This window comes from Oncorhynchus nerka, linkage group LG5, assembly GCF_034236695.1.
Source record: "Oncorhynchus nerka isolate Pitt River linkage group LG5, Oner_Uvic_2.0, whole genome shotgun sequence".
In the NCBI taxonomy this organism is placed as follows: domain Eukaryota; kingdom Metazoa; phylum Chordata; class Actinopteri; order Salmoniformes; family Salmonidae; genus Oncorhynchus; species Oncorhynchus nerka.
In genome coordinates this window covers 30,017,298-30,043,333 of record NC_088400.1, presented here as the reverse complement: position 1 = coordinate 30,043,333, position 26,036 = coordinate 30,017,298, and the positions used below count along the sequence as shown (strand labels likewise).

The following is a 26,036-nucleotide window of genomic DNA, read 5'->3' as shown; positions in this document are numbered from 1 at the left end:
GTATTTGTCACTCGCGCCAAATACAACAGGTATAGACTTTAACGTGACATACTTACGAGCTGTTTTCCAACAATGCAGAGTTAAAAGTAAGGCTTTTTTTTATTAGCAAACAATAATAACAAAAACAATTCAAGCAAACGGTAACACAATAAAAAAAATAAAAGGCTATATACAAGGAGTACCAGTACTGAGTCAATGTGCAGGGGTACGAGGTAGTTGAGGTAATTGAGGTAGCACAGTATGTACATGTGGGTTGGGGTAAAAGTGACTAGGCAGTCAGGATTAATAATAAACAGAGTAGCAGCAGCATTTGTAAAGAGTGAAATTGTGTATATTTGAAGGTGTGTGTTTGTGGAGTCAATGTGTGTGTGTGTGTGTGTGTGTGTGTGTGTGTGTGTGTGTGTGTGTGTGTGTGTGTGTGTGTGTGTGTGTGTGTGTGTGTGTGTGTGAGAGTATTTTGTGTGTGTGTGTTGGAGTGTATTTTGTGTGTGTGTAGGTGGGATCCAGTGAGTGTGTAAAATAGGGGGTCAATGCAAATAGTCCGGAAAGCCGTTTGATTAGCTGTTGACTTGGGGGTAGAAGCTGTTTATGAGCCTTTTGGTTCCAGACTGGGTGCACCCGGACCGCTTGCAGTGCGGTAGCAGAGAGAACAGTCTATGACTTGGGGGTAGAAGCTGTTTAGGAGCCTTTTGGTTCCAGACTGGGTGCACCCGGACCGCTTGCAGTGCGGTTGCAGAGAGAACAGTCTATGACTTGGGGGTAGAAGCTGTTTAGGAGCCTTTTGGTTCCAGACTGGGTGCACCCGGACCGCTTGCAGTGCGGTAGCAGAGAGAACAGTCTATGACTTGGGGGTAGAAGCTGTTTAGGAGCCTTTTGGTTCCAGACTGGGCGCACCCGGACCGCTTGCAGTGCGGTAGCAGAGAGAACAGAACCTCGGAGAGTTCATCAATGAGCTTGATGCCTTGATAAGCTCCTTTCCTGAGGACGGCTCACCTCTCACAGTTCTGGGCGACTTTAACCTCCCCACGTCTACCTTTGACTCATTCCTCTCTGCCTCCTTCTTTCCACTCCTCTCCTCTTTTGACCTCACCCTCTCACCTTCCCCCTTTACTCACAAGGCAGGCAATACGCTCGACCTCATCTTTACTAGATGCTGTTCTTCCACTAACCTCACTGCATCTCCCCTCCAAGTCTCCGACCACTACCTTGTATCCTTTTCCCTCTTGCTCTCATCCAACACTTCCCACACTGCCCCTACTCGGATGGTATCGCGCCGTCCCAATCTTCGCTCTCTCTCCCCGCTACTCTCTCCTCTTCCATCCTATCATCTCTTCCCTCTGCTCAAACCTTCTCCAACCTATCTCCTGATTCTGCCTCCTCAACCCTCCTCTCCTCCCTTTCTGCATCCCTTGATTCTCTATGTCCCCTATCCTCCAGGCCGGCTCGGTCCTCCCTCCTGCTCCGTGGCTCGACGACTCATTGCGAGCTCACAGAACAGGGCTCCGGGCAGCCGAGCGGAAATGAGGGAAAACTCGCCTCCCCTGCGGACCTGGCATCCTTTCACTCCCTCCTCTCTACATTTTCCTCTTCTGTCTCTGCTGCTAAAGCCACTTTCTACCACTCTAAATTCCAAGCATCTGCCTCTAACCCTAGGAAGCTCTTTGCCACCTTCTCCTCCCTCCTGAATCCTCCTCCCCCTCCCCCCCTCCTCCCTCTCTGCAGATGACTTCGTCAACCATTTTGAAAAGAAGGTCGACGACATCCGATCCTCGTTTGCTAAGTCAAACGACACCGCTGGTTCTGCTCACACTGCCCTACCCTGTGCTCTGACCTCTTTCTCCCCTCTCTCTCCAGATGAAATCTCGCGTCTTGTGACGGCCGGCCGCCCAACAACCTGCCCGCTTGACCCTATTCCCTCCTCTCTTCTCCAGACCATTTCCGGAGACCTTCTCCCTTACCTCACCTCGCTCATCAACTCATCCCTGACCGCTGGCTACGTCCCTTCTGTCTTCAAGAGAGCGAGAGTTGCACCCTTCTGAAAAAACCTACACTCGATCCCTCCGATGTCAACAACTACAGACCAGTATCCCTTCTTTCTTTTCTCTCCAAAACTCTTGAACGTGCCGTCCTTGGCCAGCTCTCCCGCTATCTCTCTCAGAATGACCTTCTTGATCCAAATCAGTCAGGTTTCAAGACTAGTCATTCAACTGAGACTGCTCTTCTCTGTATCACGGAGGCGCTCCGCACTGCTAAAGCTAACTCTCTCTCCTCTGCTCTCATCCTTCTAGACCTATCGGCTGCCTTCGATACTGTGAACCATCAGATCCTCCTCTCCACCCTCTCCGAGTTGGGCATCTCCGGCGCTGCCCACGCTTGGATTGCGTCCTACCTGACAGGTCGCTCCTACCAGGTGGCGTGGCGAGAATCTGTCTCCTCACCACGCGCTCTCACCACTGGCGTCCCCCAGGGCTCTGTTCTAGGCCCTCTCCTATTCTCGCTATACACCAAGTCACTTGGCTCTGTCATAACCTCACATGGTCTCTCCTATCATTGCTATGCAGACGACACACAATTAATCTTCTCCTTTCCCCCTTCTGATGACCAGGTGGCGAAACGCATCTCTGCATGTCTGGCAGACATATCAGTGTGGATGACGGATCACCACCTCAAGCTGAACCTCGGCAAGACGGAGCTGCTCTTCCTCCCGGGAAGGACTGCCCATTCCATGATCTCGCCATCACGGTTGACAACTCCATTGTGTCCTCCTCCCAGAGCGCTAAGAACCTTGGCGTGATCCTGGACAACACCCTGTCGTTCTCAACTAACATCAAGGCGGTGGCCCGTTCTTGTAGGTTCATGCTCTACAATATCCGCAGAGTACGACCCTGCCTCACACAGGAAGCAGCGCAGGTCCTAATCCAGGCACTTGTCATCTCCCGTCTGGATTACTGCAACTCGCTGTTGGCTGGGCTCCCTGCCTGTGCCATTAAACCCCTACAACTCATCCAGAACGCCGCAGCCCGTCTGGTGTTCAACCTTCCCAAGTTCTCTCACGTCACCCCGCTCCTCCGCTCTCTCCACTGGCTTCCAGTTGAAGCTCGCATCCGCTACAAGACCATGGTGCTTGCCTACGGAGCTGTGAGGGGAACGGCACCTCAGTACCTCCAGGCTCTGATCAGGCCCTACACCCAAACAAGGGCACTGCGTTCATCCACCTCTGGCCTGCTCGCCTCCCTACCACTGAGGAAGTACAGTTCCGCGCAGCCCAGTCAAAACTGTTCGCTGCTCTGGCCCCCCAATGGTGGAACAAACTCCCTCACGACACGATGCCAGGACAGCGGAGTCAATCACCACCTTCCGGAGACACCTGAAACCCCACCTCTTTCAGGAATACCTAGGATAGGATAAAGTAATCCTTCTCACCCCCCCCCTTAAAAGATTTAGATGCACTATTGTAAAGTGGCTGTTCCACTGGATGTCTTAAGGTGAACGCACCAATTTGTAAGTCGCTCTGGATAAGAGCGTCTGCTAAATGACTTCAATGTAATGTAAAGAACAGTCTATGACTTGGGGGTAGAAGCTGTTTAGGAGCCTTTTGGTTCCAGACTGGGCGCACCGGAACCACTTGCAGTGCGGTAGCAGAGAGAACAGTCTATGACTTGGGTGGCTGGAGTCCTTTTTAGGACTTTTCTCTGACACTGTCTGGTATAGAGGTCCTGGATTTGTACCGCCTTGCAGGTCGGATGCCAAGCAGTTGCCATACCAAGCGGTGATGCAGTCAATCAAGATGCTCTCAATAATGCAGATGTAGAACTTTTTGAGGATCTGAGGGTCCATATCAAATCTTTTCAGCCTCCTGAGAGGGAAGAGGCATTGTCGTGCCCCCTTCACGACTGTGTCGATGTGTGTGGACCATGATAGGTCCTTAGTGATGTGGACACTAAGGAACTTCAAGCTCTCGACCTGCTCCACTTTGGCTCCATTGATGTGAATGGGGCCGTGTTCAGCCCTCCATTTCCTGTAGTCCATGATCAGCTCCTTTGTCTTGCTGACGTTGAGGGAGAGGTTGTTGTCCAAGAACCACCATGCCAAGTCTCTGACCTCCTTCCTGTAGGCTGTCTCATCGTCATCATGATGCCTGCATGAGTGTTTCAAATCCCATTTTCCCTCACTAGTATTTGAAGTCTCTGTGATGTGACAACCACTGTGCTAGTCTAGTTTGCCTTTGTGGCTATGCCTTCAGTGAAAGTAATGAAATGATACAAATAATCAGAGTGTTGGGTATAGGCGTGTGGTATAGGGGTGTGATATAGGGGTCTGTTTTTATAGGAGGGGTGTCGTGTCTTTGGCTATGCCGGATTAAGTGATATGACATGCTATTCTATAACATAATTTCTCCGTAATGAATATTACCTGATTGAGCTAATCATGTAAATGTAATTAACTAGAGAGTCGGCCACCACAAAATAATATTTATAGAGCTGTTATCTTCCGAATAAATCTTAAAGACCTAGTAATATTTTACATCAATAGCAGTCAATATTAATCGGCATCTTAATTCAGTCTCATCTGAAAGTTGTAAACTCTTGGTTATCTGCACGAACCCTGGCTAACAAGTTGAACCAGCAATACAAAATTGGGTTTAATCATTTATTTACTAAATACCTAACTAATCACACAGAATTACACATACACATAATTAAATCATAACTTGATTACAAATTACGTCATAAAGGAAAACGTCCCTAGCGGGCGGAACAGATATGACAGCTGGTTACACAAAAGAAAAGGGGCTGGGTTTGAGTGAAAGAGCGGGAAGACTGAGGAACAAAGGGAAGAAGCTGTGCTATCGTAAATACAGTATCTTATGCATTCTAAATTACCGCCCATTTGGAAAAGGAAAATGCAATAATATTTACTCTGAGCTGTGCTTCGGTAGGATCGTGGTAGATGGAAGGCCGTGTTTCGCAACAGAGTCCTTTGAAGAATGTCTCTGGTTGTCAATTGGATACGTTGTAGTAACGTCATTGGGTGATAGACGGGATACCTAACCCTCGTTTGCATCTGCTGTTGCTAACTCAACGGCTAGGAGGTATCATTTCTGTAGTGAATAAGAGTTCAAAGTTCATACCATTCGCAACCAAAGCTCACGCTGATGTTGGCTTCATTCGGTAGTTATTATCTGAACCATTCTGACATAGGACCGTCGTCCTCAAGTCCTCGGAACAGATAGTTACATTGCCGTCAAGGGCTTATATAGGAAGGGAGAGGAGGGCGTGTTTGAAAAGTTTTATAGCCCATGTCCCTTCACAGGGGCGGGCCACTGATTGAGCAGAGCCCTGTCTTATGAAAACCCAAATCTCACATTTTAGAAGCTAAAATCACATTTCATCCCATCACGAATAATTTCATCTTCAAACATTTAAATTTAACAACAATTCCATGTGAATCCGATAACTCTGATGTGTAGACTTTCAACTGTAGAGTTTATGTCATCTTATCATTGATGAGAATGTCTCAGATGACAACCGAACTGACATCATATTCATTAAGTACCACCACATATGTTCAATTGGTCGCATTACCAGAATATAGTTCATTTCCCCCCACATACTGATGTTCCCAGAATCTCTATGTTAACCAAGGGTTTTGCAAATGTAACCTCAGTAGGGTAGAGCGAGGAAAAAGGGGGGAAGAGGTATTTATGACTCTCATAAACCTACCCCACAGGCCAACATCATGACAGGGTTGTACAGTATGGGGTATAGGGGTCTGTTTTTATAGGAGGTGTATATTATGGGGTATAGGGGGCTGTTTATAGGAGGTGTATAGTATGGGGTATAGGGGACTGTTTTTATAGGAGGTGTATAGTATGGGGTATAGGAGACTGTTTTTATAGGAGGTGTATAGTATGGGGTATAGGGGGCTGTTCATAGGAGGGGTGTATAGTATGGGGAGTGGGCTGTTTTTATAGGAGGGGTGTATAGTCTGGGGTATAGGGGCTGTTTTTATAGGAGGGGTGTATAGTATGGGGTATAGGGGGCTGTTTTTATAGGAGGGGTGTATAGTATGGGGTATAGGGGACTGTTTTTATTGGAGGTGTATAGTATGGGGTATAGGGGGCATTTTATAGGAGGGGTGTATAGTATGGGGTATAGGGGGCTGTTCATAGGAGGGGTGTATAGTCTGGGGTATAGGGGGCTGTTTATAGGATTTGTACAAGTAATTAACTACGGAAAAGACTAAGAAGATGTTTATTAAGTTGAACTACCAACATGCAACTGCAAAATGTAGTTAAATTACTAGCTGACTTACTAGCTGACTTGCCTGCCTGCCTGTCTCAAATCAATTTAAGGGCAATTTAAGGGCATATGTTAACATTGCCAAAGCAAGTAGATAATAAACAATAAAAATTAACAGTAAACATTACACTCACAAAAGTTCCAAAATAATAGACATTTCAAATGTCATTATGTGCAAATAGTTAAAGTACAAAAGGGAAACTAAATCAACATAAATATGGGTTGTATTTACACTGATTGCCCTTGTAGTAACAGGTCACAAATCTTGTTGATGTGATGTCACACTGTGGTATTTCACCCAGTAGATATGGGAGTTTATCAAAATTGGGTTTGTTTTCAAATTCTTTGTGGATCTGTGTAATCTGAGTGGATCTGTGTAATATGTGTCTCTGATATGGTCATACATTTGGCAGGAGGTTAGGAAGTGCAGCTCAGTTTCCACCTCATTTTGAGGGCAGTGTGTACATAGCCCATCTTCTCTTTAAGAGCCAGGTCTGCCTACGGCGACATCTCTCAATAGCAAGGCTATGCTCACTGAGTCTATCTCTCTCGCTCTTTCTCTCTCTCTGCAGGGTGACCGGGGGACGATGGGGAAGAGAGGTCTGAAGGGCGGGAAGGGGGAGCAGGGTCCTCCTGGACTGGACCAGCCCTGTCCTGTGGTATGTCAACCTTCACCTTTCATCCATGACCGTATGGACATTTGAACCAGACTGGATAAACTATGTAACCACTTTGTTTTTTTCATCTCTATTTCTATGATTTCCAATGGATGTTTTCGTCTGTCTGTGGGAGGGATGTATGTTCAGAGTATGTGTAACAGTGGGTTGGCTCTTGCTGACAGGGTTCTAATGGGACTAAAGGACTTTCTGATGAAGGGGTACAGTCCACCCCTCCTCCTCTTCCTCCTTCTGGCCCTGAGCCCCCCTGTCCTTTGGTACAGTATCTTTCCCTGTTCCCACATTTCGACCTCTTTTCACCTTTTTGCGTCTGCCTGTTCCGTCACTCTATCCCATGCACTGTTTCCCTTAGCCTGTTGTTCCATGTGTGTTTTCTCTCTGAAATCTGTCATCTCCTAACATCAGCAGGCTGGATTGTCACAGGAATCTTAAAATCAGCACGTTTTATTATGAAAATGATGCAGAGTTGTGTTGTGTTGTGGTCTGGATGTGGTTGTCAGTGTGCTGACTGCATGTGGTATGGTAAAGTTTTCATCAAACTTTTCATCAAAGTTCTTTGGTGTTTTCACCCCACATGACATGAAACTGCACCACTAACCACCCCTCCCTTGTTCTGTTACCACTAGGGGCAAGATGGACTGCCCATACCAGGATGTTGGCACAAGGTGAGTGGGGATTTGAATGTCCAGTGTGGCTTAATACCTGCCTGAGTAATATGCAGTACATTCATTAATACCTGCCTGAGTAGTATGTAGTAAATTCATTAATACCTGCCTGAGTAGTATGTAGTACGTTAATTAATACCTGCCTGAGTAGTATATAGTACATTCATTAATACCTGCCTGAGTAATATGTAGTACGTTAATTAATACCTGCCTGAGTAGTATGCAGTACATTCATTAATACCTGCCTGAGTAATATGTAGTACGTTCATTAATACCTGCCTGAGTAGTATGTAGTACATTCATTAATACCTGCCTGAGTAATATGTAGTACATTCATTAATACCTGCCTGAGTAATATGTACTACATTCATTAATACCTGCCTGAGTAATATGTACTACATTCATTAATACCTGCCTGAGTAATATGTACTACATTCATTAATACCTGCCTGAGTAATATGTACTACATTCATTAATACCTGCCTGAGTAGTATGTAGCACATTCATTAATACCTGCCTGAGTAGTATGTAGTACATTCATTAATACATGCCTGAGTAGTATGTAGTACATTCATTAATACCTGCCTGAGTAGTATATAGTACATTCATTAATACCTGCCTGAGTAGTATATAGTACATTCATTAATACCTGCCTGAGTAGTATGTAGTACGTTAATTAATACCTGCCTGAGTAGTATGTAGTACATTCATTAATACCTGCCTGAGTAATATGTAGTACGTTAATTAATACCTGCCTGAGTAGTATATAGTACATTCATTAATACCTGCCTGAGTAATATGTAGTACATTAATTAATACCTGCCTGAGTAGTATGCAGTACATTCATTAATACCTGCCTGAGTAATATGTAGTATGTTAATTAATACCTGCCTGAGTAGTATATAGTACATTCATTAATACCTGCCTGAGTAATATGTAGTACGTTCATTAATACCTGCCTGAGTAGTATGTAGTACATTCATTAATACCTGCCTGAGTAATATGTAGTACATTCATTAATACCTGCCTGAGTAATATGTACTACATTCATTAATACCTGCCTGAGTAATATGTACTACATTCATTAATACCTGCCTGAGTAATATGTACTACATTCATTAATACCTGCCTGAGTAGTATGTAGCACATTCATTAATACCTGCCTGAGTAGTATGTAGTACATTCATTAATACATGCCTGAGTAGTATGTAGTACATTCATTAATACCTGCCTGAGTAGTATATAGTACATTCATTAATACCTGCCTGAGTAGTATATAGTACATTCATTAATACCTGCCTGGGTAGTATGTAGTACATTCATTAATACCTGCCTGAGTAGTATATAGTACATTCATTAATACCTGCCTGAGTAGTATGTAGTACATTCATTAATACCTGCCTGAGTAGTATGTAGTACATTCATTAATACCTGCCTGAGTAGTATATAGTACATTCATTAATACCTGCCTGAGTAGTATATAGTACATTCATTAATACCTGCCTGAGTAGTATGTAGTACATTCATTAATACCTGCCTGAGTAATATGTAGTACATTCATTTGCAACCACATGCAATATGATGAGAGAACATTGTCAATCAAACCAGAATTTCAAGATAAACAGTGAACAATGCAATGATCATCCCCTAATTCAGATTATTTTACTGTACCAATTAGCATGTATTAAGCCCAATAAATAAATATGATTGGGGTATGATTATAACACGTATGTTATATAATAATCCTCTTATGAGTATGATTAGGAGTAAGTACAAAGCATGTATTATAGAGCCCTAGTGACTTTGCTAACGTTAGTAACCTTTGTGTTGTTCTTGATCTGTGACCTCTTGACCTTGACCCCCACTATAATCCCTGCTTTCCTTCTCTTGCAGTGATGACTAACATCAAGCGTGGCCACTGTACATATTGATATGGTATATATTGCAACTGAATAGTACATTGCTTTTTTGTTATTTTTTGCCTTTTTATGGAAACGTTTTATATAATATATTGAGCTTCTTCTTTTTGTTAATCATGGACGTTATTTTGAGTCAACAGTATTAACCAGACTGGATATGTCTATCGATACAGATATTTTTTGTACACCTAGACTTTAGATGTGAAGTAAAATGTAGTAAATGGAACACAGCCATCTTGGAGCAACATCGGGTACGAGAAATATAGGAGCAAACAGACTCCTAACCTAACAGACAGACAGACTGATGGGCGGATGGACGGACAGACACACGTGTTGCTGGAGGGTTGATGAATAGGGAGAGTGGGTAATGACTGCCTTACTAATGGAGTATCGTCTGCCCTGTTGCTGCCTGGCCCTGTTGCTGCCTGGCCCTGTTGCTGCTTGACCCTGTTGCTGCCTGGCCCTGTTGCTGCCTGGCCCTGTTTCTGCCTGGCCCTGTTGCTGCCTGGCCCTGTTGCTGCCTGGGGGTGTGTGCTTGCTCCACCCTGCTCGATCCCATGGATGGACAGACCTCCTGGTGTGATAGACAGAGGAGTGTAGTCAGTGCTCTCTTCTCCTCTCTCTGTTTTTGAAAGGAGGAGACATAAGCTCAAATGCAAATGTCTCACTCTCTCTCAGCCCTGAGGGGAGAGCAGGTCTGGAGGACAGAGAGAAGACGCGGGAGAGACAGACAGACATGAGGGCACAAAGGACAGACAACCTCTAGAGAGTGACGGAACGGTTCTGTGCCATTCACTTCTATTCGGAATACTGAGATCCTGTGTTATGGAAACACACCAGGAGAGGGCGACACAGAACACTGCATTACCACTTTCACTTGAAGTGATCTCACCCATAAATTGTAGTTGTGGTTTTCATTACACTCACTGTTGGTTCTGGGCTACAGAGGCAAGGATTTACCTATGATGTCACATAATAATAATAATAATAATAATAATAATAATAATAATAGTGGTAGTAGTAATACAATTCTGTGGATATGATGAAAGTGTATTTATGACATCTTTTATTTTGTTTCCATTTAATAAAATGCATGATCAACATAAGTCACAGCAATATATAGCATCATGAAAACCTCTCCCATACCAGCACACTAAGGCAATAAGTTACTGAGGTATGTCGTTTGCGAAAAGAAATCTTTAAGTCTCTAACAGTCTTTCCATGTACGTGTGGCTTACTGGCAGTGATAGCAAGTGTGATGTTTTCTTTTATTCTAGTTGAGTTACATTTGCATTCCTGTGCATGGACGTGTTTGTATAATATACTGAGTTCATTGTGTTAAATTCAAATTCAGAACTGGAGCAATTTGCAGTATTCCCAAATATGCAATATTCCATCAATGAAGTTGAACAAACGGTTTGAATATGAAGTAATTTTGTGATTAATTTGGCTTTTATCAGACATAAGTCAATTAGAAATATCACATCAGTATTTTCTGACAGTGTTGACAGTACAGTTTTGAAGTATATTGAAGGATTATCACTTAACCTTAAAACACATTTAGATGAAATACTGTTTTCTGAACAACAGTATGGATTCTTGCTGCTGACATAAAATGTTATTGTTTGTTTGTTTGTTTTTCTTAGCCAATGAGTTTAGTACATTCGGACTGAAGTACAATAATGTACCCAAAGTCATTGATTTAACAATAGTTGTATTCATTGGCACACCTTGACAAAAAGGTAGTCATTGTTGGTTGGTTTAACTATACCTACTTGTTTTTTTTATACATTATCACATCATGAAAGACAGATTTTGATCTCTTTTCATTTGACGGTTTTATTCTGATTTACATTTTTCTTTCTAACTTTATGGATTGTCTTTTGGAGATCTATCTTCTTGGTGCTCGATCACTCTGTGTTTAGTCTTCTTGTATGGTTCTTTATCAACCCTACACACACACACACATACACATACACATACACACACACACACCATTTCAATGTCAACAGCACATGACTGATATAAGGAGCTTATAACTTGTGAGTTTCATTATACTACATTTATGCTATGAAATGTATGACTATGGAAGTTAATAAGCAATTCTTTCATTATATTGTACTTTACTAATGCACAAGTTTCAGAATTTTCATTCACAATGTGTTATTTCCAACTGGGATGTGGTGATCAATCATATTGGTTTCCTTTTTCATTCTCATTTAGTATTGGGCCTACTGTATGCAGCAATGTGCCTACATTAAAGGTAATTTAGTATTGGACATACTGTATGCAGCAATGTGCCTACATTAAAGGTAATTTAGTATTGGACCTACTGTATGCAGCAATGTGCCTACATTAAAGGTAATTTAGTATTGGACCTACTGTATGCAGCAACGTGTCTTCCATAAAGGTAATTTAGTATTGGACATACTGTATGCAGCAATGTGCCTACCTTAAAGGTAATTTAGTATTGGACATACTGTATGCAGCAATGTGCCTACATTAAAGGTAATTTAGTATTGGACCTACTGTATGCAGCAATGTGCCTACATTAAAGGTAATTTAGTATTGGACCTACTGTATGCAGCAATGTGCCTACATTAAAGGTAATTTAGTATTGGACCTACTGTATGCAGCAACGTGTCTTCCATAAAGGTAATTTAGTATTGGACATACTGTATGCAGCAATGTGCCTACCTTAAAGGTAATTTAGTATTGGACATACTGTATGCAGCAATGTGCCTACCTTAAAGGTCATTTAGTATTGGACATACTGTATGCAGCAACGTGTCTTCCATAAAGGTAATTTAGTATTGGGCATACTGTATGCAGCAATGTGCCTACCTTAAAGGTAATTTAGTATTGGACATACTGTATGCAGCAATGTGCCTTCCATAAAGGTAATTTAGTATTGGACATACTGTATGCAGCAATGTGCCTTCCATAAAGGTAATTTAGTATTGGACATACTGTATGCAGCAATGTGCCATCCTTAATGTGCAATTCCAGCGCTTTTCAACCTAATGTTCATTATCTCCAGCACAATGCCAGTGTCTACATATGTGAAAACAGCGCATTTCTACGTTTTGTAGAAAAAAATATAAAGCAAAACATTTCTACCCGATGACACATTTTAAAAACAATGATATTCAAACACTATGAGATTCGCTGCGGTGTAGGGAGCAAGAAAATACCCTCTCGGGCTACGAATTCATTGCAGGTTTTGAAAATCACATTTTTTTTTTACTTTTAATCCTACTTTTAATATCACAGAGCACCTTTCTTCTCATCTTTCTTTTTTCACCTTTCTTCTTTTAAGCACATGTAAAAAAAAAAAAAAAAAGATATATCTAGCTTAAACAGATGTATTTTGACTCCAGGGAGTCTTTGTAACCACATATCATAGAAACACACTGTTTTCACATATGTAGACACTGATATGGTACTGGAGATAATGAATAAGGTTGAAATATGGTGGAATTGCCCTTTAACAAACTGATGTTTCTCTGCAATATTACATGTGTTTATTTCTTTGGCAGATATCATCAGTTTTTATTTTTTTAAGGAATATTTTCCATCCATTATTGACACAATGTCTGAGGACAGTTTGGCATGTTTCATAAAAATAATTTGATGAATTCGAGTTTGTTAATTTGGTTGTGTATTTGGTCATAAAATAATTAATTGTCACCGCTATCGTTATCTCTTTATTATTCCAAATCTGGTCAACTCAACATGTAGACTGAAATAAACTCTGTAAAATATACTGTTACCTTCTTGAACATCTTCTGGTCATTTGTTCTAAACCATTTTCTGCAATTATATTCCAATGAAATCTCAGAACTAGAAGTTATTTTATAGTCTCACAAAGGCTGACTGTCTCCACATTGATCAGTTCAGTTACCCTCCTTTTGCTATAAAAGTAGGCTATATAGGTTTATAAGTAGGAGGAATATGTATTTTGCATTAGGAAATTATAGGACTACTACATTATTCAGAGCAGAGGACCATAACACATTCTAACTGCAATCTTTAGGCCTACTAATAACCATGACTCTAACATGACCTTTTTTTAAAGGAGGAGCATGTCCGCCTAAATTGAAAAATGTAGGCACACACAAGGAAATTTAGGAGCACATTGACAACTATTTGAGTTATTAAATCATCTTTAAAGTTTCTAGGCACACTGGTGCTCCTAAATTAAAATAGCAGGTAGCTTAGCAAAATATTTTTGGCATACACAAGTAAATCAAATCAAATCAAATGTATTTATATAGCCCTTTGTACATCAGCTGATATCTCAAAGTGCTGTACAGAAACCCAGCCTAAAACCCCAAACAGCAAACAATGCAGGTGTAAAAGCACCTGGTCTCACTGTTGAGCCCTGATAGTTGCTGATTGCCTATTTCATGTCACACCTTTACAGCCTTTACATTTATGTAACTGTAATACATTTTTGGGATCAGTTTTTGGGATTATCACCATCCATATCAAGATTGCTACTTTCAATGATTTATACCTATTCAAATGATGTGTTATTAAAAAAAATGATAAATGCATACATTTCATGTGATTTGATATGTAAAAACATTGACAATATGCTTTAAATTATAGCTTTGTAATGGTCTCTTCAACCTTGCAAATAATATTATTATACTACTGTTTCACATGAACAGTACAATCCAGGTAAAAACTCAAATCAGCACACGGGCAGGAAGGGGTTGGAACTGTTCTCCCAGTGTACTCTGCGCGCGATCGACCCCTCAAATGTTCTGCATCCGGGTCAGAACTTCCTCTTTCTCTGTGCCTAAATGTGAGAGGATCTAGGGAAACCTAGCCCTCAAACTAATCTAAATCCATCCTTAAAAAAGGCACACTAAAACGTCGCCAAAATGACCGAGCAGATGACAGTAAGGGGGACCCTAAAGGGGCATAATGGTTGGGTCACGCAGATCGCCACTACCCCTCAGTTTCCTGATATGATTCTGTCTGCATCCCGAGGTAAGCGCTTCTCCGCCCGCTACGATGGACGACAATATGGCTAACACCTAGCATGTTAGCCTTGGGTTGTTTAAATTGAAGTGTAGTCGCGAATGCTTGAACAGTCTGAGTCATATAAAGTGAGATCAATTTAGGCGGCACATTGTACTAAGCAAGTTGTGCTTCAAAAACATGATGGCTTGTGGATAAACTGCTCTCCAACTAAGTTTTCTGTCCGACTACTAGCTAGCTAGCCCTTGGCAGCAAACGTCAACTTTGCTGACATCCACGTGCACCGCCAAGTGGCAAAAATGTTCAGGAGACCATTTTATGAAACCTGCGTTTCTAGACCTGCTATTCTAATTGTAACTAACATAGAAACCGATGACATGTTCCTGATTGAAACTTGTATGAATTTACGTGGCTGTCAGTGAAGGCAACATACCGGTAGTCGGCTGGCTAGGTATCTACTTGGCTAGCTTTTCATACATGGCTAACGTTACCTAGTAGTACAATTGAAATGGTTATGCGCTTGCTGCTTCTATCAACATCCTGTTACGTTAGCCAACTAGTTAGGCCTACCTATAGTTTTGAAAATAACAACACTACCTCTAAAGACACTAACCCCTGTTAAACTGTTTTCGCTCCCGTTTAATGACTTAATCAGCATTATTATTTTTTTCCAGACAAGTCTATCATCATGTGGAAGTTGACCCGTGATGAGACCAACTATGGCATCCCCCAACGCGCCCTAAAGGGACACTCTCACTTTGTGAGTGACGTTGTCATCTCCTCAGACGGACAGTTCGCTCTGTCTGGGTCCTGGGATGGAACCCTCCGTCTGTGGGACCTCACCACGTGAGTCTAGAGACGGGAGGGTTGGTGGGGTGATGGTTCAACTTAATTTAGGGTTTTCCCTGAACAACACATGGGTCATTCCTGTCCCTGAGGGCTACATTGTGTGCAGGCAGTTTTTCTAGTTGTTTAACCGCTGATTCAAATGATTTTGGTCTAAACTATAGACCAGGATTAGTTTATAATTTGTTACTGCGGAGTTGGAACAAAACCCTCTGTAGGTAGACAGAGAGTCCAAATGCTGGTTCCAACGTGGTGATGAAACTTCCAATGCCAACTGTATCTCTGTGATGATAAAGAGGCTGTTTCTGAACGCAACCTGCTCTTACCTGTGAAAGATTAGACATGGCTATATATGTATGTATGTAATGTGCTGCCTAAGTTAATCTAGTGTTGACTTGAACAACACCATTAGATGTTATTAGTCATCTGTAGCATGGGCCTTTACACAACTGTCCTCTACCTTCCAGTGGTACCACCACCCGCCGCTTTGTGGGTCACACCAAGGACGTCCTGAGCGTGGCTTTCTCTGCTGACAACCGCCAGATCGTGTCTGGTTCCCGGGACAAGACCATCAAGCTGTGGAACACCCTTGGAGTCTGCAAGTACACCATCCAGGATGAGAGTCACTCTGAGTGGGTGTCCTGCGTGCGCTTCTCCCCCAACAGCAGCAACCCCATCATTGTATCCTGTGGTTGGGACAAGATGGTCAAGGTACATCACTTGTGACTCACTAGGATAGTGAGATGTGTTCCTTATTGAACTAAGCTGAGATTTTTAGGTACTTAAGGAGGGGTTTGGTTGCTGTAGATGTAGTAAAATCAAGCTTTAAGGATAAATAGTGCTTTCTTGCCCTATGACTACGATGTTAAGTTTTATCACCTGAGCCTCGGATCTGACAAGTCCTGCAATGATGATGGGTACTGGACCTAGACTGCACATTCATCCAATGTTTGTAACACTTAATGGTTGAAACACCTAGACTACATTTTCCTTAATGTACCCTGACATGCGGTCTCCCCCACCCCTTTCTGTTTCTAGGTGTGGAACCTGGCCAACTGCAAGCTGAAGACTAACCACATTGGCCACACTGGCTACCTGAACACAGTGACCGTCTCTCCCGATGGCTCCCTCTGCGCTTCTGGTGGAAAGGTATGATGAAAGCATTTTACCAATATTTACTATTACAATATAGATTTAAACAGTTCACCAACAGTTCTACCCTTGCCTTGGTCAATGTGACCAGGTTAAATTGATGCACTGTTCAGTGGTATGATGAATTGGAGTAATTGAGAAGTAGCAGAGAGAAATGTGCTGGTTTCAAAGTAATGATGGATTCTCATTCTCTGTTTCACTATGATGATAAAGAGGCTGTTTCTGAACGAAACCAGCACTTTCGAGCGTTCATTCACACCTGTCCACTGAGATTTGTCATTTAGGGCTCTTGTTGATGGCGTGTCTCCCCAATGAATGACCATGGACTCGATACTTGATTGCATGTCAGTTACCATTTAAAGCTAGCATGCATGTTTAATTTGCACCTACCATTTGGCAGACCTTTGACCCTGAGCCCCATTCTCTCCTCCTATAGGACGGTCAGGCCATGCTGTGGGACCTCAATGAGGGCAAGCACCTGTACACCCTAGATAGTGGTGACAATATCAACGCCCTCTGCTTCAGCCCCAACCGATACTGGCTCTGCGCCGCCACCGGCCCAAGCATCAAGATCTGGGTAAGACTCCAACTCCCAGAACACATCAGCACTGATGGTGCTGTTCAAATCTAATTTTATTTTATTTGTCACGTGTGCCGAATACAACCGGTATAGATAGACCTTAACATGAAATGCTTATTTACAAGCCCATAACTCTATATTCTTAACTGCATTGTTAGTTAAGAAAATGTTTCCTAAATAAACTAACACTAATGAGGCTATGTACAGGGGTACTGAGTCGATGTGTGGGAGTACAGGTTAGTCAAGGTCATTTGTACATGTAGGTAGGGGTAAAGTGATTATGCATAGATAAAGAGTTTGGTGTTGTCTCTATTCATACTTTGTCAAGGGGCGATGATGGAAATTCCAATGCCATCTTATGTCTATGATGATAAAGAGGCTGTTTCTGAGCTCTGCTAACTGTCATTTCTGTAACATCTGGATTTTCGGATCTGAGAATGTGATTACCATGTTCACGTTGTTTAAATAGGAGTTGGTCCAAACCCATGCCTCCATCAATTCTGTTGTCATGTTAATCTCTCCTCCCTTCAGGATCTGGAGGGTAAGATCATTGTGGATGAGCTAAGACAGGAGGTGATCAGCACCAACAGCAAGGCCGAGCCCCCACAGTGCACCTCTCTGGCCTGGTCTGCTGACGGACAGGTATGATATGTCCATTTGCATCACTTCCCACAGAACTTTATTAGAACCCTGGGTGGACTTCTAGAACAGGGCCATGTTACTTCAGTCTGTTCTTAGAAAGATGTGTCAGTTGGATTTATTTTTAGCCTTGCCCTGTGATTATAAAGTGACATTTCTTGCCTGAGCTTAGGCTCTGACGACAAGTCCTGCAATAATGATGGGTACAGGAACGACGACATATTCATGTCCCTTAACACTTGGAATGGTTAAAAACACATACTCTTGATTAATTTTCGTATCTTTTTAGTTTTGCATTTTCATAGTTTCTTATCTCTCAACAGACCCTGTTTGCTGGCTACACCGATAACCTGATCAGAGTGTGGCAGGTTACCATCGGAACCCGATAAGGACCTTTTCACAGATTCAGTGATGAATAAAATACAGTTTTAAATTAACTTTGTTGAAATCGTTTGTACAATTTGATGCAGGCATGTTTATATTTTGTAATAACTGGGTTTTGGTTCTGTATTGGCTGCAACAAATTTGGACAACCTGGGATATAGTTCATAAGATTGGTAACTTCATCTGGCTCATTTTGTCAAACTTCTTACTGTAAATACTGTATAAATCATTGGTCACTATCCACACATTCATGGTAGTTATGCTGAGCCTTTGGTCGTGTCTATGCTTTACACTTACATGCGACTTAGGCTATCAGAATTCTAGGATCGCATTGAAAAGACTGGTCTAGACGCACAAGTCGCTTTGTGGTCTGTGTTCAGATCTAGCTGACCACTTCCGGAGGTGGTCTGGGGATTCTGCCTACCAGAAACGCATGCAGTTGGCTACGTCATCAGCACTCCTCCCACCTGTCTCGAACTTGGAATGGGGCACCTGTTCATAATGTTAGGAAATACCTACCTGTGAGGAACTTGTTTGCTGGCATCATGCTCGCTAGTATTTAGAAAAACAATTTTGTTTCGCTAACCAGTTTGCTATCTCTTTAGAGCTACTTGCTGGGTTAGTTGGCTACTGCCATCAGTTTATCATATTTTGAATATAGCGCAGGAGAAAGGAATCCGGACACTTAAGTGTAGGTGCATGGCGCGTTCGGAATTCCATGATAAAACTGAATATTAAACTGCATGAACTGTCAAGTCTAGGCATGGCCTGTTTCTCCTCGGACTTATGAAAGTTGTCCAAATCCTTTCCCGTAGAAGGGTATCCTGGTATCCTAGCAACAATGCGAACGACGTCGATGTGAATGAACTTGCCTCTGAAAAGGTTTGTATATCAAGCAGGGTTGTTTTTTTTTTTTTTTACATTTAACATAGGTAACTTTTCTCCTCAGGCTGATGTTTCTGCTTTGAGCGCTTGTTAACTTGCCAAGCGTCCTTATCCCATTTAGAATTTAACATACGGTATGTAGCTAAATTGGCTAGCTAACGTTAGCATCAGACTGCCAGGTTTTGACATTGAGCCAAACCTAGCCCAAGATGACGCTGTTACTATTACGTCGTTGGTCATTTTAAAATGAATAATGGCGCCATCTTGCGTTGGGGCTGGTTGGGCTACAACTAAGCCAGACTGTCAGCTTCAGACAATAAACAATGTTTTGATTGGACCTTTTAACAGATTCAAATCCAGCTATTGCAAAGTGTTCAAGTTAATTCCAACGTCCCCTATCCATGTTTTGATTTTGTCAAGATTGTTTACAAGCGCAAACGTTATGGATTATGAAACTCCAAAGAATCAGATGCATTCTCCTCGAATTTATGTGGAGAGAACTCTCGCGTTGATCAAACCTGATGCTATACACCAAGCTGAGGAGATTGAGGACATCATTCTCCGATCTGGGTTCACAATTTTACAGGTTGGTGTTAACTGTTTGAGACATGCAGTGACCATCCAGCTGGCAAGCAGTTTGTGTGACTCAATGTGTAAATACAAAGAGGGTGTACTTTCTCTTGGGTACTCTTCCTCTGGCCAGAGCAGAGGTTACTATTGAAAATGAGTAGAAAAGAGTAATCAGCCAAAGGGCATAGATGGAGGACTTAGGCAAAACAAACTTGATTGATTGGATTATTGGGTGTGGTGCGTTAGGTAGATCCCCAGTCGTGATCATGCAGGGTCAACGTCTGCCGTGTACACTTGTCATTCGTTGCTGTATGTGACAATGTGTGTCTGTGTAACTGCTCTTTGACAGAAACGGAAGCTGCAGCTGAGTCCGGAGCAGTGCAGTGACTTCTATGCTGAGCAGTATGGGAAGCTGTTCTTCCCCAGCCTAACGGCCTTCATGAGCTCTGGACCCATCATCGCCCTGGCTCTGGCCAGAGACCAGGCTATCGCCCACTGGAGGACTATCATAGGACCTGTTAACTGCACCAAGGCCAGGGAGACTCACCCAGAATGGTCAGTCAGAAGGAAGAGGATTGTACAGATAGGTCAGAGCTGCAAGTAGCTGCATTGCTCAAGGGCACAGTGACAGATTTTCCATCTAGTCTGCTCTGGGATTCAAACCAGCAACCTTTTGGTTACTGGTCCAATGCTCTTAAAAATGTTGTCCATCCAGTTCAAATACCGGTAGGCCTAGTTCTTTTATTACTAATGCCTACCGACTGCATATATGCATACCAGTACAGAGTGATTGTACATGTGCTCGATCAATACTGTATGTGTACTACACAATACTGTATGTGTTCCCTGTATGACTCAGCACTTCTACTGTAAGCTAACATGTGCATCTTGTATCTCTCCCCAAGTCTGCGAGCCAAGTACGGCACCTCTGACCTGAGGAATGCAGTGCACGGCAGCGACTCATTCTCCTCAGCCGAGAGAGAGATCAAGTTCATGTTTCCCAACTGTGAGTTAAACACACACACACACACACATTGAATATTTACTTTTCTTCAGCACCTGTGACTACTTTTATTTTATCGAAGGTAATCCATTTAATACAAGTTCTTACATTGACAATGACAACCTGAGTTATAGTGCATGGAGTGTCATACACACACACAGACAGTACAACAGTTAAATATAAGTTGGAGGGAGTTTCCTCTCTGCTCAGTGTGTGTTATACCCTTTTGATTTCCTCTCTGATACACCCGTGTGTCGGTCCCTCCCTCTCTTTGTCCAGCTGTGATTGAGCCCATCCCCATGGGAGAGGCAGCCAAAGACTACCTGGGCAGGTTTGTGAGCCCCACGCTGCTCAGCGGACTCACTGAGCTCTGCAAACAGAAGCCTGTCGACCCCTTTGTAAGTATCAGGGTGGAATGACAAATGTGGGCAGTCAAATATGCACTATGAACATTAGTACACGTTACATTTGCTTTTTTTCATCTGAATCAACTAATTCAGTTATTTGTGGGGGTTTTTCCCCCCCCCCGAAGACTTGGTTGGCAGATTGGCTGGTCAGAAATAATCCCAACAAACCTCAAATATTTGATGGGGCAACAGGGGAGGAAGCAGCATAAACACAGACACCGGAAAACACCATCTGCCTTTACCAGTTAAATCCATGTTCAAGAAACTGTTACATAAAATCCTGTGATGAAATAAAGAATGATATTTTGACAACCGGAACCAATTTTCTCTTTCATTTTGGGAGGGGAGGATTGCTTAACAATATGATGGTGTACATAATAAGAACTGCAGTGTTTAGCTGACCATTTATGGGGTTAATTTCTTTAAATGTTTCAGGGTGTTTATCAACATTCAATCACTACCTTCAGGTAACTGCCAAGATAAAGGAAACACCAACCTGGTGTTTTAAAGGCCCAATGCAGACTCTTTTTATTTTATTTTTTATCTCTATCAAATCATTTCTGGGTAACAATTAGGTACCTTACTGTGAATATTTGGAATGAAAATGGTCAAAAATAAACAAATAGCAACTTAGAGCAATTCCTCAAGCAAGAATTCTGCTGGGAGTGGTCTGAGTGGGAGGGGAAAATTGAAAACTAGCTGTTATTGGCAGACAACTCTTATTGGTCTATCAACTAATTTACCTGGTCAAACAGTTCTTACACTAAAAGGGCATTCTCATTTTCACAGTATTATTCCAACCTCAAAGTGTGGAAATATAAAACACAGGTCAATCACAATTTTGACTACACTGGGCCTTTAATAGGGCATTGGGCACAGGCGGCTGGTGTCGCCTTAATTGGGGAGGACGGGTGCATAGTAATGGATGGAATATTATCAATGGAATGGAACTACAAAGCACATTCACTCCATTCCAGCCATTATTTTTAGCCGCCCTCCACTCAGCAACCTCCTGTGGCGTTGGTCCACCACGAGCCAGAACCAGATTTTTCAACGCCAATACCGATTATTGGAGGACAAAAAAAGGCTGATACCGATTAATTGGCACATTTTTATATATATATATATATATATATATAGAAATGTTATTATTACATATATATATGTAATAATGACATTTACAACAATACTGAATGAACACTAACTTAATATAATGCATAAATAAAATCTATTTAGTCTCAAATAAATAATGAAACATGCTCAATTTGGTTTAAATATTGCAAAAACACAGTGTTGGAGAAGAAAGTAAAATTGTAATATGTGCCATGTAAAAAAGCTAATGTTAAATTCCTTGCTCAGAACATATGAAAACTGGTGGTTCAATATTCCCAGTTAAGAAGTTTTCGATTGTAGTTATTATAGGAATTATGACGCGTCAACTATTTCTCTCTATACCAGTTGTATTTCATATACCTTTGACTATTGGATGTTCTAATAGGCACTTTAGTATTGCCAGCCTAATCTCAGGATTTGATAGGCTTGAAGTCATGCTTCAAGCATTGCTAAGAGCTGCTGGCAAACGCAGTAAAGTTTGAATGAATGTTTACGAGCCTTCTGCTGCCTACCACCGCTCAGTCAGACTATTCTATCAAATATCAAATCATAGACTTAATTATAATATAATAAACACACAGAAATACGAGCCTTAGGTCCTTAATATGGTAAAATCCAGAAACTATCATTTCGAAAAACAAAACGTTTATTCTTTCAGTGAAATATGGAACCGTTCCGTATTTTATCAAACGGGTGGCAACCCTAAGTCTAAATAGAAATACCCTAAGTCTAAACATTGCACAACCTTCAATGTCATGTCATAATTATGTAAAATTCTGGCAAATTAGTTCGCAACGAGCCAGGCGGCCCAAACTGTTGCATATACCCTGACTCTGCGTGCAATGAACGCAAGAGAATTTCCCTAGTTAATATTGCCTGCTAACATGAGTTTATTTTAACTAAATATGCAGGTTTAAAAAATATATACTTATGTGTATTGATTTTAAGAAAGGCATTGATGTTTATGGTTAGGTACATTCGTGCAATGATTGTGCTTTTGTTAAATCATCACTCGTTTGGCAAAGTAAACTGTGATTCGATGATAAATTAACAGGCACCGCATTGATTATATGCAAAGCAGGACAAGCTAGTTGACCTAGTAATATCATCAACCATAGTTAACTAGTGATTATGTGAAGATTGATTGTTTTTTATAAGATAAGTTTAATGCTAGCTAGCAACGTACCTTGGCTCCTTGCTGCACTCGCGTAACAGGTGGTCAGCCTGCCCCGCAGTTTCTTTGTGGAATGCAACGTAATCAGCCATAATCGGCATTCCAAAAATGCAGATTACCGATTGTTCTGAAAACTTGAAATCGGCCCTAATTAATCGGTCGACCTCTAGCCAGAACAGCTTCAATGCACCTTGGCATAGATTTTAGAAGTGTCTGGAACTCTATTGGAGGGATGTGACATTCTTACACAAAAAAAATCCATAATTTGGTGTTTCATTGATGGTGGTGAAAAACACTAGCTGTCTCAGGCACTGCTCCAGAATCTCCCATAGTTAGTTAATTGGGTTGATATCTGGTGCCTGAGACTGCCATGGCATATGGTTTACATTGTTTTTATGCTCATCAAACCATTCAGTGACCACTTGTTCCCTGTGGATGGGAGCATGCCCATGGTTGTAAAAATAATGGCCTGCCCAACATGTTATTACATGACCCTAGGCATGATGTGATGTTAATTGCTTAATTAACTCAGGAACCACACCTGTGTGAAAGCACCAGCTCAAGTATTTCTGTTATTTTGGCAGTTACCTGTTGTAATTGCTTTCACTGATTGCATTGCACAGTCTGTAAACTGTTCATATAATACTGTCATAACATAGAGATTGGTTTATATTACTATAATAAACTGGGTGGTTCGATCCCTGAATGCTGATTGGCTGACAGACGTGTTTATATTTAATCAATAACGCTTGAGGGGGTGTGGTATATGGCCAATATACCACAAACCTCCGAGGTGCCTTATTGCTATTTTAAACTGGTTACCAATGTAATTAAAGCGGTATAAATAAATATTTTGTCATACCTGTGGTATACGGTTTGATATACCACAGCTGTCAGCCAATCAGCAATCAGGATCTCAAAGCAACCAGTTTACAATAGACCGTATATATCATGGGTATGACAAAACTTTATTTTTACTGCTCTAATTACATTGATAACCAGTTTATAACAGTAATAAGGCACCTCTGGAATTTGTGGTATATGGGCAATATACCACGGCTAATGTCTGTATATAGGCACTCCGTGTTGCGTCGTGCTTAAGAACAGCACTTAGCCGCGGTATATTGGCCATATACCACACCCCCTCTGGCCTTATTGCTTAATAACTTTTCTTTATATTATGTATCATATTGTCAAACTGAAATGTAGAAAAAGGCTCTTCCAGTTATGGAATTTAAGAAGCAACATGTGGCCTTTTCCAAATCCTGACAATTTGAAAAATATAAATGCAACATGTAAAGTGTTGGTCCCATGTTTCATGCACTGAAGAAAAAGAATCCCAGACATTTTCCATATGCACGAAATGCTTATTTCTCTCAAATTTGTTTACATCCCTATTAGTGAGCATTTCTCCTTTGCCAAGATAATCCATCCAACTGACAGGTATGACATATCAAGAAGATGATTAAACAGCATGATCATTACACAGGTGCACCTTGTACTGGGACAATAAAAGGCCGCTTGAAAATGTGCAGTTTTGTCACACAACACAATGCCACAGATGTCTCAAGTTTTGAGAGAGCGTGGACTTGAGATGCTGACTGCAGGATTGTCAACCAGAACTTTTCTCCGAGAAGGTAATATTGATTTCTCTAACATAAGCTTCCTCCAGTGTCGTTTTAGAGAATTTGGCAGTATGTCCAACAGACCTCACAACCGCAGACCATGTTTAACCACGCCAGCTCAGGTCCTCCACATTCAGCTTCTTCACATGAGGGATCGTCTGAGGGGGTGCTGATTATTCTCTCTGTAATAAAGCTGTTTTATGGGGGGGGATCATTCTGATTGTCTGGGCCTCGCACCTCAGTGGGTGGGCCTCTGCCCTCCAAGGCCCACTCATGGTTGCACCCCTGCCCAGTCATGTGAAACCCATAGATCAGGGCCAAATGAATTTATTTTAATTCCCTTATTTCCGTATATGAACTGTAACTCAGAAAAAAAGTAGAAATTGTTCCGTTTATATTTTTGTTCAGTGTAGTTTGAAGGCTTGTTCATTCAAGAATAGTTAAAGGTTAAATAAAAATACATTAAAAAAGAATGTACCCAGCGGAAAAGGTACTGAAAGTTCTAATGTGTAGTGGGCGTGTACACTTAAAGTGAAAATGAACTGAGGTATATAATTGGCCGTGGCCATGATTGACAGCTTTGGAGATCAAATCAGAGGCACCCTAAATGAAAGGTCGTTTTTTTTTAACCGGTACTATAAAACCAACGAGGGCTTGGCGTCGTATGGAAGAATCCATCTTGGAGAGCGTTTGCTGGTTGTCTTGTCACTAGGCGATTTGGAGAGATTATTTTCAATTTATTTTATTTGTGTAAGTACCGTAAATGTTTTCGCTTTTTATGTAAATGTAGTTGTACTATTTAAGTAAAGCCTTAGATCGTGCAGCCTTAGCATTACGTAACGGTGTCATACTATGGTTCATGCTAGCGGTTTATCTGTGCGATACATTTTATTATTTATTTTTTTAATAAACAGTATTTGCTGCTCTTTATTTTCAGAGGGTGTAATAATTGTCACTTTATTGCAACAGCATTCGACGAGTCGATTTCCGTACGTCGCTTGCATTCTGGCAACATGGCTTTCTGTAAATGTATGGGAGACAATCTTGCCAGCCAAAATGGAGGGACTGTATGCATAGCATAATGGCGAAGCATGTACAGCGAG

General features: G+C 41.7%; 3 protein-coding genes across 5 annotated transcripts in view; all 3 read left to right on the top strand.

Annotated features, from left to right (window-relative positions):
- LOC115129327 (collagen alpha-1(XXIII) chain-like) overlaps positions 1-13,335 on the top strand; it is a 297,388-nt gene extending 284,053 nt beyond the window's left edge. Inside the window, exons 29-32 of the mRNA XM_065018177.1 lie at positions 6,875-6,961; positions 7,144-7,236; positions 7,606-7,644; positions 9,538-13,335. Of these exons, the coding sequence (XP_064874249.1) occupies positions 6,875-6,961; positions 7,144-7,236; positions 7,606-7,644; positions 9,538-9,540 (222 nt within the window). The 3' untranslated portion in view covers positions 9,541-13,335. The remainder of the gene's footprint in view (positions 1-6,874; positions 6,962-7,143; positions 7,237-7,605; positions 7,645-9,537) is intronic.
- Positions 13,336-14,350: 1,015 nt separating this feature from the next.
- rack1 (receptor for activated C kinase 1) lies at positions 14,351-18,209 on the top strand. The gene is made up of 7 exons (XM_029659547.2): positions 14,351-14,564; positions 15,230-15,401; positions 15,869-16,112; positions 16,440-16,550; positions 16,990-17,130; positions 17,665-17,775; positions 18,096-18,209. Exons 1-7 carry the CDS (start codon positions 14,456-14,458, stop codon positions 18,159-18,161), a joined length of 954 nt encoding a protein of 317 aa, XP_029515407.1. The 5' UTR covers positions 14,351-14,455; the 3' UTR covers positions 18,162-18,209.
- A 97-nt stretch (positions 18,210-18,306) lies between these two features.
- nme5 (NME/NM23 family member 5) lies at positions 18,307-21,339 on the top strand. Of its 3 annotated transcripts, XM_029659549.2 has the most exons (6): positions 18,307-19,038; positions 19,462-19,627; positions 19,961-20,166; positions 20,517-20,617; positions 20,894-21,012; positions 21,147-21,339. In XM_029659549.2, the coding sequence occupies exons 1-6, from the start codon at positions 19,019-19,021 to the stop codon at positions 21,228-21,230; spliced, it is 696 nt and encodes a 231-aa protein (XP_029515409.1). In that variant the 5' UTR covers positions 18,307-19,018; the 3' UTR covers positions 21,231-21,339. The 3 variants fall into 3 exon arrangements, with proteins under 3 accessions (XP_029515409.1, XP_029515411.1, XP_029515408.1); XM_029659551.2 differs by lacking the exon at positions 19,462-19,627; XM_029659548.2 differs by lacking the exon at positions 18,307-19,038 and having other exon boundaries at positions 19,066-19,627.
- Positions 21,340-26,036: the final 4,697 nt, after the last annotated feature.